General features: G+C 40.0%; 1 protein-coding gene across 3 annotated transcripts in view; it reads left to right on the plus strand.

The window, feature by feature from the left end:
* SPECC1L (sperm antigen with calponin homology and coiled-coil domains 1 like) overlaps nucleotides 1–14,014 on the plus strand; it is an 85,014-nt gene that overhangs the window by 54,717 nt on the left and 16,283 nt on the right. The window contains exon 16 of one of the 3 annotated variants that reach the window (XM_053993485.1): nucleotides 11,245–11,330. The exons of 1 other annotated variant lie outside the window; for it this stretch is intronic. In XM_053993485.1, coding sequence (XP_053849460.1) covers nucleotides 11,245–11,328 — 84 coding nt within the window. In that variant the 3' untranslated portion in view covers nucleotides 11,329–11,330. Of the gene's footprint in view, nucleotides 1–954; nucleotides 8,068–11,244; nucleotides 11,331–14,014 lie in introns of those variants that run through there. One more of the 3 variants, XM_053993484.1, reaches the window with a different exon arrangement.

The following is a 14,014-nucleotide window of genomic DNA, read 5'->3' on the forward strand; positions in this document are numbered from 1 at the left end:
CTTTGACTTTGGCACTGCTTTGAGATGTGGAAGTTTTTTACCAAATGCTGATGTAAGAATGAGATAGTGGAAAATAACTACAGAAATTCTTGCATAACTCAGCCTTAGTCCAAATGTTGGTGTCTGCCCTTCCTTTTTTTGATGTACTTCATTAAAAGATACTCTAAACAGGCAAATAGAATGGAATTCAGTCTAAGTGCAAATTGCATCCATCTTAAGAAGTTAGTGTCTGTTTACATCCCTGCATGCACACTGTGTGTGATGTGTAGGTTTGTGGATATTTTTCTCATCCATATTACATGAGTGAGGGGCTAAGAGGGGTGTGAAACCTGCTGTATGTAAACAGGAGTGGAATGCAAGTAGAAGTTATTCATTTTCTGAAGAAGGTGTTCAGTTAAAAGAACTCACAACTTCTTTCTTGAGTTCTGGAGATTCCTGCATCCAAAGCTTTCAAACAGAGCCGTACAGTAAACAGAAATTACTAGGAACTGCATCACTCTCTTTTGCTTTGTACATGTGCTGAAGAGGGTCAATGGGAGTCAGTTATTATTGATGCTTAAGCTGATGAGAATTTTGAACTTTAATTAATATCTGGGCCTTGATTCTGTGGCTCACAGTTCCTGGGTAAGTTGTGTTGATTTGCAAGGCTGGTACAGGGTTATGTGAACACTAAAGTCTGACTGTTGTACCAGCTGTGCTCAGTGGGGGACAGCTTGAGCATGCAGAGCATCAGGCATTTCAGTCTGAAGTCAACAAAAGAACTATCTGCAGTTATGCTATTCATTACATTTTGTAAGTAATACCAAGATATATGGAAGAAAACAGCTTTCTTCATCAGTGCTTTAAATTGTGGAAACTTGACAGATTTACTATTCCCAGGAATGTGTGAAAACACTGCCACATTGCTCTCAGGGTTTTCCTTCCTGATTTTGACCAATCTGTTTTCTGTGACAGGACATCAATGAAATGGTGCGAACTGAGCGTCCAGACTGGCAGAATGTCATGCTGTATGTTACAGCAATTTACAAATACTTTGAAACCTGAACCCTAATCATTCAACAGATTCATGGAATACGACCAACATGAGCTACCAGATGGAAATCTTACTGAAATGCTAATCCCCATTTCACTGAAAACTGGCAACATTTGAGTCCCCTCAAACTTCAGTGACACTATCATGGATTGCTTCAGCTACTAAGCATGGAAACAACTGTTTAAAAGTAAGAACTTGTTGCCACAGTGCTTGGAATAACCCAAGTTATTAAGCTATTAAGATTAATTATGTAGCCTAAAGAGCCTGAACTACTTCTGTGTTGCCTTTCCAGTCAGACTTCCTGAAACTTTCTTTGCTGGGAGGGTGAGATGAATGCTTCCTCTGGCATATAGGAGACTGAATGTACAGATAAAGCTTTGAGAAGGAAAAGGATAACATGGCATCATATTACTGAACTTTCTGTAGCATCCTGATTTCACAGACTCTGAGTATTCTACCCACAGCATATGGCAGCCCCATACCGTAGAGTTCTTAATGGTAACTTAGTTAACTGCCTGTACAGCTATTTTCCATCCTTTAAAATGTGCACAATATTCTAGGAAAACAAGCTTTGATTCCATAATGACAAATTGAGGGGAAAAGTGCTCTTGATACCTCGAAAAATCTGGCACAGAAGAAATCTTCATTCTAAAGCTTCATTATAAGCCTACCTCTGTCACAGTGATGTGGCTTTCATCTTTATCTTATGGATTGTAAAGACTAGCACATGCAGCTCCTGGCTTTCAGGGTACACTACACTTCAAGGAATCTGTGCAAAGTTCCTGTGCTTCCACTATAACAGAAATGAATCAGTGATCACCCCTTGTCTGGCTTGTTCTTTGCTCTCTTCCTGCTTTGCCTGTGCAGCACACGCAGCCACCCCGGGCTTTCCTCTACAGCAATACGAGCACACGTCGTGGATATCTGTGGCAGAAGTTTGGAACTGGGATAGCATTTCTTCTGCAGAGAAGATACTCTCAATAAGATGTAATAATGAAGTAGTTTGTCTCAAAATCCAGCTTTGCCATGTTTTCTGTGTGTTTTTCGTTGGTCTTGCACATCCTCATCTGAGTGACAGAAGGTGAGATGTTCTCTGGGAAGGACTGTGGAGGAACTGATGTAATGTGTGTCCACCCAGTCGTCTCAAATACTGCGTGGAAATGACTCACTGTCACAAGGAAGGAATTGAGAAACTTTAGTCTGCTCAACTTCTTTTTCTTTCTGAAAATGTACCTGAATTCATTTAGCAGCTCTTGGGCAAAAGAGTTTAAGTGCCTTAGCTATCATTGAGTTGATATGTCCTGGCACTTCAGGGCCTGCTGTGGAATGTTAATGGCTCCCAATGGTTTCATGGCTCCATTTGTCACGAGCTGTTTGTTGTAATCTTGTTTGTCAAACTGAGGGGAGACTTCACCCTGTCATTGCTTCTGCTTCTTGCTTTTCTGAACAATTACCAGCAGTTCAGCCATGGAACATCTCATTAATATTAAGCAGAAGCTGACTTGAGCAGTGAGTTCTGTAACAGCTGCTATTTATAAGCACAGGCTCTTTCAGCAGTAACCCCATTGTAAAGAAAATAAATCTGTTCTATGGTGCTCTTACGACTGTTAAGGACAGTTTGAATGTCATAGATGTTAACCCAGTGAATGCAACTGTGCTTGGCATCTGTGAAACTTCTTCATGGTAAAAAAGCACAGATTTAACTCAAAAGTATTGCCAAATCCAAAACCCCGTCATCTGAAGAACATAGCCCACGTGAAGAGTAATAATGCAGCATGTCTCTAGCATTGTGTGAGAATACACATTTACACTGATATGTGCCTGTGAGAATTATGGAACTTTGCAAAGTAACTGCTTAACCTGTGCTGAGGGCCTTTGGAGAAGTTTTCAGGGCAGTGGTGTCTCAAACATTCTTGCAGCTCTTTAGAACTAGAAGTAGAGACCCTCAGATTATTAACTAGTGCATTTGAAGAGCCAGCATAATCTAAAGACAATTGTTACAAGCGAGGTTTCAAGTGAAAGATCTTCATTAATAGATTTTAATAAAAGTCTGAAATGCATTTTCCTCTCCTCTATATTTCTTCAATTTTTTTTTTTACTTCATTAGTTTCAATAAGAATAGTTGTAGTGGAAATACACATTATTGCTGTCTTGCTTTCTATCTCCTATTATTAAATTCCAGATTTTGCCAATCAGTGTTTAAAAACCCTTCTGTTTATCCTCTGCACTGATATCCTTATCTATGATTGTCTTATTCATTGCCTTAGAGTTAAAAAATAGTATTTTTCTAATGAAAAGGATAGCATTTCTTGATCTAAATTAACTCATCATGTGTTTTGCTGAGGTAATTCGAGCTTTGAGCTGAATTTTTCTGTCCAATGGTCATCTTCATTTACCTGGAATGTTGTCAGTCCTTAACTGCAATAACCCTGAGAGTGTCACAATTTGTCAAAGGAGAAATCATGTTTGCCAGATCCCTTCTGTTAAAAACATGAACTGCTGGTCTTCAGAAAGGAAGAGAGAAAGGCTAGCAGTAATTATAACAGGGATCTAGTTATGAACTTCAGAGCTCTGTGAACTTCTTCTTAGTGTCATCTGTCTGATAAAACTCTGTGAATCCAGCCCAGGAACCCTGGGCTTCAGGAAGAGGTTTTTGTGTCCTGATGTGTCTGAGCCTTTACATGAGAGGTGCTGCACAGCTGCCCAGTGGAAGGGATGAAGCAATGGAAGAGCTAAAGCAAACACAATGCCCTGCTGCACTCCAAAGTGTGGCTTTTTCTGAAGGCCCAAACCACATTCAGTTGCTCAAGAGGAAAAATAGCAGTATCCCTTCTGGATGTGGAATAAATATACTGTTGTGTTGTGTTTCTGTTCGTAGTTAATCCTGAAACAGCCTGGTTTTTTGTTCATGTCAAGTACAAGTTTATGCTGATTTCCTTCCCTTCTAATCCAGAAGATATTTCTGAATGTACTGAAAATATGTTGTCATCCATTTGTATTTTACTATGTGCCTTGCAAATGCCTGTGCTGTTGAACATCAGGGTTACTCATGGCCAGCTGTGGCCAGGGTGGGCAACAAGATGGAGCTGTGGGACATCCTGATGCAGGAACAGCTGTGTCATCCTCTGGATCCTGTGGATGGAAACACTTCCATAGGTGTTACACTAGATTTGGGTTTCAGTTGGTTTTATTTAATCCAGTTTGATCTGGCTGTTTGTTTAAATAGAAACACTAATTTAGTGTCTCCACTGTGAATCTCTGGCCCTCACAAAAATGTCTTATTCCCATACCTCTGAAAAACAGAGAAATTTTCACTTTTAAATTTGTGTTTGTGTGGATAGTTTGTCCAGAATATAGTATATAATTGTGACATATTCTGATTTAAAGGTAGATTTTTGTCTCTTTTGCATAAAATATATTCTTTGAGTTACCAGTAGTGTTTCTGATAATTTTTGTCTCCAATTTTATGAAATATTTCCACTGTGTTTGTCTGTAATGTCCATCATTGTGTCTTAGAAGGCCCTTAATTTGCCAGAGCTAAATGAACTCTGCTTTAATTTATTGGTGTAAACTCCTATTCATGTCCCTGGCAGAGGTGATGCTCTGGTTTTTGGTGCATGAGCAAAATAAATTGGAGCCCTCCTGTAATGGTGCAGTGCAGTGGTTTGAGCTGCTGAGGATCTGCCTTGTGAATCGTGTAGCTGTGACATTGGAGTCTCATTTCTGTTACTGATCTCAGTGTTAAGTTCTTAGCTATTTTCTCAGTTTCAACACTCCAGACATTTGGGTTCATTTGCATCACCAGAAGATTACTTTCACTCAATTTGATTTCTGTACTGATTTGGCCCAGGGCACAATTTTTTTTTCAGCCTAGTGTTAACCAAGATTATTTGGGAAGCTGGAGGTTTGGAGAGCTTGTGGGTGTTTTTCTTCCTGCCTGTGCCTGGTCTGGGGACACTGCCTGCTGTTCAGGTGGTGTGTGACAGTTCCTTCCAAAGTGATGCAGGTACACCTTTAAACTGTGTTCCTGTGACTCCTGTGGTGACTTCACTTCTTGTTTGCCTCTTGCAACTAACACAGTCTCCAAAAAGGAGCTCCTAAGGGGCAAAATTCTTCCAGGAAGAAATGCAGTTGTACATCTTCATGCTACTTTTTGCCTGTAAGTGAGTTATGCTGAGGTGGTCTAGAAAGAGAACCTTAAAATAGTCATGTTCATGGATGGACTGAGTTAACTGTATGGTTTGTTTGTGGTCCTTCCTTTGACTTGGTAAATATTTATTTCTGTTTGGTTTTTATGTTCTGCTGAGTTCTATTTCTGCAACTCCTTTCTTTAAGCTACCATGAGTGTATCCCTTTCTTTAGGCTGATATTAACCAGTTTGAGAAATTACTTGCTGAGAAGTGCTATTAAAGTGTCTTTGTCAGCCACGAGCGCTGGACATGCCATTGTGCTTTCCCAAGTTAGTGTGTGGTGACTGCAAAACACAGACAGCTCTTAATACACTCAATTGTCCCTATTTAGAAAGGTATTTTTAACAGTGTTTCTGCTTTCACAGGAGAGTGGCTGGGTGGGTTTTAAATTACTGCGTGGCTTGCTGTGTCCCTCCTTCATCTAAGGTTCTTCTGTTGTGTTCCCTGCTTTCAGAATCAGTCTTGTAGTACACTCTATAATTATCTAACCCAAGATGTTAAGCATCTGGAATATGTAGCAAGTATGCTGTGGATAATTAATGCTAAATAACTTAAAAGGTCGAGGTTTGTACAGTTCTGATTTCTGCTTATTGATAAAAGTCTTTTTTTTCCTTATGTTTTTGCTACACTTCCAGTTGTTTGGATGCAACACCCTTGAACTCTGTTTGACAAAGCCACTGTCCTGATCTCCTTGAGCTAATTCATTTTGGGGTATTAGAATTATTTCCTCCCAATGAAACTTTAGTAAAACCTATGAATACCAGACAGCTTCCTTCCAATTGACATTAGCTTTTGCTTGGAATATTCCTTACCCAAAGGCCCCTGTCTGCCTCAGAGTTGCACGTAAGCTTCCCATCAGTCCCAGCAGGACTTGGATGCAGAGCAGTAGGGTAAATTTCTGGCAGAATATTACAGCAGCCTGATGCAATTAAGCTGGTTTCATTTTAATCCCCTATTTTCAGGGGTTTTCAGTTTAGGCAAAATCATTTACTGAAAGCTGAAATGTGGCCTGTTAGTTCTCCACTGGGAAGTATGCTTCTGTTTAATAATGTTTTTATGAGATTGTATTTATGGAAATGGAAAGAAAAATGTCATAAAGCTAGTTTTGTTGCACTTTTCTAAGGCTTTTGTATTTTGCATAGTTCTAGAATATGAGGAAGTTGCTTGGGGAAGTCAAGGCTTGGAACCTGCTCTGCCCCAGCATAGCAATGTGTGATGTGCATTTTCACCTTGTGATCCATGTATTATTTTAATTCCCTGTAACTGGTGTATTTATATGGTAGTGGGGGAGCCCAGCAGACATTTCCTGCTGCACAGGAGCCATTGGCAGTCCCAGTCCCACAGTTCATGAACTGACCTCTTCTGACTGTGGACTGCATTTGCAATAGTGGAATAGTCCATTTTTGATTCTGAGCTCTTTCAACAAATGAGGAAAAAGGGGCTCTTTTTTTTTTCTTTTTTTTTTTTTTTGTTCCATTGTTGAAATTTCTCTGGAGGCTTTTAATGGTTTCCAATTATTGCATATGTTAATTTAGGATGGTTACTTGGAAATCCGTTCATCTAGGAGGGCACAAATACATGTAACATAATCAAGTAATTAATCCTTGTAACGTACAACATTTCAATTCAGTAGAAATTTTGGTTTTATGTGTATTGTAAGGTTAATTTTTCTGTCTATAAGTAGCACTTTTATATGTATCTGAAGGGTTTTTTTGAACAGAAATGTGTTTTTTTTCTGTATATTATCTAATGAGAAGAAAGTATAACACTACTAAACAAGGCATAGAGTAGTTTGCCTCCAGACTGTAAGTTCACTTTAGGTCAGTAATGATCAAGAGTTGTTCAGTGTATCTGAAATAAATCAGTGATCCCATTTACTACTGGACAGCTCTCCTGATCAATCCCAGAAGGGCATTAATTGGTACCCTCCACCTCTTGGACAAGGGTACTTCAGTTCAGGTGTGAGGCAGAACTGACAGAAGTGTGATGAATTTTGGACTTGGCAGAACAGAATTTTATTGATGCCTCAGTCTGACTTCACAGCACTATTCTGGATAAGGACTAACCTTGTTTGAGACGACACTGCAGCCAGTAATGATATCTCCTCAATAGCTAATTTAAAGCTCACTTTCCATGGCCTTTAAAGATGATATAAACCCCAGTGATTCTAAAAGCTCTTCTCATCCTTCCAGCTTTTCTGATTTGTATTGGTTTTACTCTTCTTTGAAACACAGCTGTTGTATGTCAGTCTGTGTATGGGTTTAGAAATTCCTCCAGACAAGTGCAAGTACTTTGCTTTTTTCCAGAACCCTTTTGAATAGTTTACACATATCTTACATAGAGAGAGGCTTTGCATAAATGTACAGATGTACCCACATGCACAAGTATAAATGTGTGTGTACAGACACGTGCTCCTGCAGGTTCTGAATAACATGGAACGTGTTTCAACAAGTGCTTATGTCTTGAATACTTAGGGTGGTGTATTAGTGTATATATTTAAATGGCAAGGAGGAAAAAAACATTTTGTTTGATTCTGGTTAGAGCTGAGAAATACAGCTTTGAGGAAAATTTGAATGAGTGTTCCAATTGTATTTCACCCTGTTTGTGGTTTGAAAGACCCAAGTTGGTAATGATTGGAACTTGAGAAGTCAGCAAGCCTATGTTAAGCTAAACCTTTTGGAGGACCCAATATGCTTTCAGTTTGCAAGGACCACTAAAGACCTGGGCATTTACTTTCTCCATAATGTATTCTGTATGAGTATTTAGTATGTATGCCTTCAATTTGCCAATGTTGCCATGTTTTCTTCTTAATTATTCATGAAATAAAGGTTGCAAACAGGAGAATGTGTGTTTGTTTTCTTGGGTGAAGGCCTGCACGGGGGCTGTTCTCAGGCTGGGTCTGGCACTGTTTTCTCAGGAGTGTTGCAGGAAGCAGTTGTGGAGGTGAGGAGTGTGTGCCAAGGGCTTGTGTGCACATAACCTCAGGATTTTTTTGGAAACCATATCTCTCTTGGGATACCAGCAGCCTCTACCCCCAAAGGGTTTTAAGTGATAAGACAGTGAATACCCCAGATAAGAGAGACCTGTTTAATGCATCTGCTTAGCCTGTATTGTTCTAGAGAAGGAAATTGCAGAGAATATGTTCAGTTTAAGCAACTTCTGTAATACATTGCAGGATTAGAATTACTTCTGTGTTACTTAACCCAACCCAAGTAAGGCAATTGTGTGCTCACCCCCTCTCTGTCTCTAAAGGAGTTGGGCTGGAGAGAGGTTTGGGGGCTTAATCTCTAGAACAGTTCAGACTGTTTAAAGCAGAAGCCTAAACACAAATTTTTCCAGGTGAAAATAAAGCTTAGAACACCTTAAACCTGGTTTGGTCTCAAATCATCCTGGATGGTAACTGTTTTCAAATGCTGGTTTGGAGCTTTAATTTCAAGTGCTCTGGAATAAATTGGATCCAGAGTTTTGGATTGAGCTTCTAATTATTATAAATACTGTTCTGAAAGACACTGGTTAGTATAGGTATTTTAATTTTACCTTTCCCCCCCCCCCCCCAAGATTTTGTGTGGTGTTTTCTGACTGTTCAGCAATCCAGAAAAGTCTTTGTCTCAGTAATGTTATTCTGCAAGAAAGTGTCTTGTTTCTCCTTTCTTGAGGTGAAATATTCTCCCTGAGAACTCCTTGCAGTCCTTCCTGCAGTGTCTGGAGCTGCTGGAGGTGTGTGGTTTAAGAACATGCCTGATTTAAGAAAACGTTTTAGTTCTTAAAATGGATTTATATCCTGTTTTTAAGTATGGTTCTTCAGTTTTCACACTTCTTTTGCAAATAAATGTTTCAGAAGTGTATTGTAGTAGACTCGTGTCAGAAAATAGATATTCTTCTTTTCTGTAGCAAGCACATGGCAGCTCCATGGGAGGGACTGCTCCACGTGCAGTGGGCATCTGGAGGGCAGGACATGGCCAGGCCTGAGGGATGCTAAAACTGCAGGGTCTGCACAGTCTGTAGAGCTGCAACTTTTCCCATATCCACTGAAATAATATTCCCTCACCAGAGTATTTTCATGGATTGTCTTCCAAGCTGTCACTAAAAAATTTTGTTAAAAATGTGAAACCGGTTCCATAAGTGTGTCTAAGTTGAATGTAATAAAATTGGTTCATTAATTTTTAAGATCTTACTGCAATGAAAAGCTGCAGCTATATGGAATAGTGAAATAAATACCTCAGAAGGAACAGCAATATAATATTCCATTGTGTTAAATCACAAAAGCTGATATTGGAGTCATGCTTTTTCTGCAGTTAAATTCTGTGGAGGAACTAGGTTAGCAACACAGACCTTCTGCTGAAATTGTGCTAAAGGGTTTCACAATTCCTTTGATCAACAGAAGGGACTTGGATTAATTCATGTCTGTTGCAGAGAGCTTTACAAAGGGCAGAGATCAGAGGAGCTCACAAGATGTGCATTATTACCACACAGAATGATTTTAGAGGAGACCCTTATCATTGAAAGTGAACTGCTTTCTAAACTGTCTTATGAACTAGGAAGCTATTTGCAACCAGTAGCTACTGGAAGAACTTAAAAAATGAGCAAAAAGGAATTCTGTGCCCCGCTCAGCTCCCTCACTCAGTGCTTTGTCTGTGTTGTTTTTCAGCACTATCTTTCCTTGAGCCCAGCATTTCGTGTTGAGATGTTCTCATATCTCAAGCTGGTTGTCTTTTTCATCCTCAGTACTAAAGACTGAGTGAATTCTCCTTTGAATTTGCTCGGAAAGTTGTGATGGCATTGAGGAAGCCCCAGTACCTTCTCTGTGAATTCCTGCTTGGTGCTGCAGCCCTGCACCTTCAGTGGGCAGGTTGGCTAATTAGTGTCTCTGTTCCTGGCAGCTCAAGATTAGAAGAGCATTTATGTCTAATTAAATATTTTTATTCATTTCATTTCTATTAGAAGAGTTGAATTGAAACTTCTCCCATGCAAGTCTTTGTTCAGAAGAAAACATTGTCTATGAATTTTTAAAGAAGCAGATGAGGGAGTGGTGCCACCAATTCTAATCCAGGTCAAGGCTTTTATTAGCCTTTGTCTGCTATTTCCTCAGTGTTACCATGGTTTAACCCTTTTTTTAGGACTGAATTTCTGTATATTAAATGTCCTATTAGAAAAATATGATGTTGACTTTTCTTAAATGATCTTTGTCCTTCAGGATTTTCCGTGCTTTGCAACCTTCTTCATCTCATTATGAAAATAGGGTTGGACACAGTAGTGTCTCATCACAGTATTTTTGCTCTTAGACATCTGCATTGGTTCTGTAGTGTGGGGCACTATTTGTGCTTCTCTCCAGTGCTGTGCATAGCTCAATCCCTTGTTTATGTCCTTTTCTTAAACCATTTTAGGCTCTTTCCTCACACCAGAAGCCTAAAAGTTAAGCTCTTAAAAATGAAAGAAACTTGAGAAGGAGACATAACAGTCTGGAGACAACTTCACTGAGCTGTTGACAATATCATATTTTTCAAAAATAAATATCCCACAGAGCACCAAAATGCCACTGTGTTAAGGCTGTGTCTCCGTGGGGCCACACTCAGAGTCCATGGGCTGCACCAGGGCACAGCCTGCACTGGGCATAGCCAGGGCTGTCTCTGCAAAATCACAGCTTTGCATTGTCAGCTTTGCAGTTCAGGAGCTGCAAAATTATACCCCTCCAAAAACGGCTGCTCCGAGAAATTAATACAGCTGGACTTTGGTCTGGGCAGAACAAAACGTAAAAGGTGGGTTTGGTGCCCTTCTGCTCTTGGCCAGAGGTACAGCTGGCATTGAAATGGGGTGCTAAAACATGAGCTCAACTCTATAAACCTCTGAAGTTGTGTCATTTTGCACCAACATTTCCAGCACACGCTCTTCCCTAGCAGGGAGTGGTGGGGAGCAGGGTCAGCAGCCACTTTTTGTCTCCAATTTGTGTTGTGACAAAACTGGGTTATACACAATGTCTGTTTTGTAAGGTTAAATAAGGGTTGCCCTCTCATTACTCCTCAGAATAAAATGAGAATAGTTCAAGTGAAGAAGAATCAAGTGACTTCTGCTGGGCCTTTCAACTCCAACAGTTCATTTATTGTGTAAAGGTAAGTTATATTTTAGCTGTTGCTCTGCAGCTCCCACATGATGATTCATGCTACCAGTTTTTCTTCTATTAATAGTTTACAGAGAGTGCTTAAATTTAGATTGAATTCCATCTCATAGTCTGTCATGCTGGATAGCATTGAGAGAAATAAAGCCACAGTCTGTTTGGGCAGTGTCTTTTACGGGGAGTAGTCAACTCCTGACATGAAATTACTGAAAATCCTTCGTTCCTGACCCAGACTGGATGCAGACTGTGTTGGGGACATGGTTTCCGTTTCCCTGTGAGGGCAAATCTTACCTTGACTTGAGCTTCTTTTCCTTAAGCCTCTGGTAAAAGCTGAATTCCTCCTGTGCTGGAATTGAACAGTTGGTGCAAAAAGGCTTCAGTCTCTGACACAGGAGTGTCCTTCATTATCATTTTAGCCATGGGCATTGCCAGCACAATTCTGCATGTGTAACTTTGTTAAAGGAGGCACTCCAGAAAAATCACGCTTTTCCCAATGTTGATTTTAAAAATGCTATCAAGTATTTAATGTTGAACAATGTGTGTGAAATAATCACATATATACAAACACACAGATTTGTGTTTTTCTATCTATCTATCTATCTATCTATCTATCTATCTATCTATCTATCTATCTATCTTTAATGTTGAAGGATTTGCTGGTGTATCCAAAGGACCTTGAGTAACTGTGTCCTTATCCTTCCTTTAGACTAACACAGGTGTCTTTCTTTGCTTTTGAGGAGATTCAGGCAGTATTTGTGGCAATGGGATATGTACAAGTCAGAACACACTGTTTTAAATGTCCTGTTTGACAGCATTGAACACGTGTGCTAATGCAACACTCAGTTTGATGTTCTTGGCAAAATATACATCCCTTAAATGTAATTTTGCACATATGAAATAATTCAGTCTGGTTAAAAAGAAAAATTTCAAGACAGAGAAGAGCCTCAAAACTGATAAAGCATTAATCTCTTTGTAAAGACAGAAATAATTTTTCTGTTTGAAATAAGATTAATTCTTCCAGATTCTGCCCTAGGCAAACTGATAATTTTTAGTCCTCCACATGGAAGCCTCAGCACCTGGGTACAATTTTCTGCTTCCCAGGGTGGCAGGCTGTGTTTGGTTATGAGTCTGTTTTGTGTTCCAGGGGTATCCCTGATGTGCCCAAGGTGTCACTCAAGCAGTGCCAGCAAAGAGAAGGGTGAGTTTCTCAATAGGTCTCGAGCATGAGGTTTTTATTTACTTTGCTCTCACCTTTTTGGAGTAAGCATTTCAAGGGTTGTTCTACACAGGCTTTCTAGAGTTTACTGCTTGAGCTGAGTTGCTAAATCTGAGGAGTGCAAATATTCTTATCACCACTTTTTAGCTGCCCAAAACTCAGGAGTTTGGCTTGTTCAGTGAGACAGTGAACAGGATGTCACTGCAGCTCTGCTTTCCAGGAATGAGAAAGCCTATCTTGGCTGCACATGGGAGAGTCAGAAAATTTAATTCCTGTCCTTGCAGTCCTGGACTCATTTCAGCTCGGAGCTGACTCTGAATGTGTGGCAGCCCCCACCGTGGCTGTGGGGGCTGCTGGAAGCTGTTTTGTTTCCAGGAGGTTTCAACCTGTCTCTTCATGTCATCCCTTCTCAAACTGTGCCTGGGCACAGCACTCACAGCAATGCTGGTTTATTCTCCAGAGTGACCAAGGGAAGCTGCACTCTGGTGCTGCCACCCCTGCATTTATTATAAAAAACAAAGAAAAGACTAAAAAAGCTGTTTGTATTCCTTACTGTCAATTTACGTCATTGGCCACTGGTAAGGGAGGACATAGGTAGAAATACCCAGAGGTAAGGACAGTGCACATGGAATATGCACAAGAATTATGGTCTGATACGTGACAGGGACAATGGCATAGAACCACTAGAAAACCAATTCATTTTTTACTTCAAAAGAAAGGTAACAGATCTATTCAGATCTTATTATAGTAATGGAAGTTATCCTATCCAACTGCTGAATAGGACATAAAAGAGCAGCTGCTCATTATAAACACAGTTCCTTGTGCAGAAGTGAGAAATGAGCAGAAGACATGGAGGGTCTGGCCCCATTGCTCTGGGAGGTGTTAATTCTCATTTTAACATCTTGGATCACTGCAGAGTTCCCAGCTGCACAGATAAAATCAATAGGTGACAATGGGGATCTGATATGCCATCCAAACTGGAATGGCCAGTGAGGGAAGGAGCCTGTGCTTCTGGTATCAGAACACTTTTATAGAAGGAAAGTAATTTCTAAGAAGCTTTAGAAGCTGGTCAGGGAGCCATTATCAGCCAGTCCTGTGAAAGTACTTGGACATTTGTTTTGGATCTTCTATGACTTGCCGATTTAAAAGAAAATCTATGTAGTCTACATCAAATACTCTTAAAATTGGTTAGCTGCAAAAAATCAAAGAGTTGCAACTGGGAAAAGAAACACCCAATGATGCATTGCTGGGGTCTTTCAAAGGTATGGTGATCAACATTTGTGACTTGGGAAACTTGTAAGGTGATGTATTGAGGATGGGATGGTTAGAATAAACCACTCTGGCAGTTCAGTGAAGAGGGTTGACTGCAACAGCTATGTTTAATGTATTCAGGATTTAGAAAGTGCATCCCTGCTCCTTAAAAGTATTTTGATTTCCAGCTTTCATTGATTTCAATGGGAGAG

This window comes from Vidua macroura, chromosome 18 (genome assembly GCF_024509145.1).
Source record: "Vidua macroura isolate BioBank_ID:100142 chromosome 18, ASM2450914v1, whole genome shotgun sequence".
Taxonomy (NCBI): Eukaryota; Metazoa; Chordata; class Aves; order Passeriformes; family Viduidae; genus Vidua; species Vidua macroura.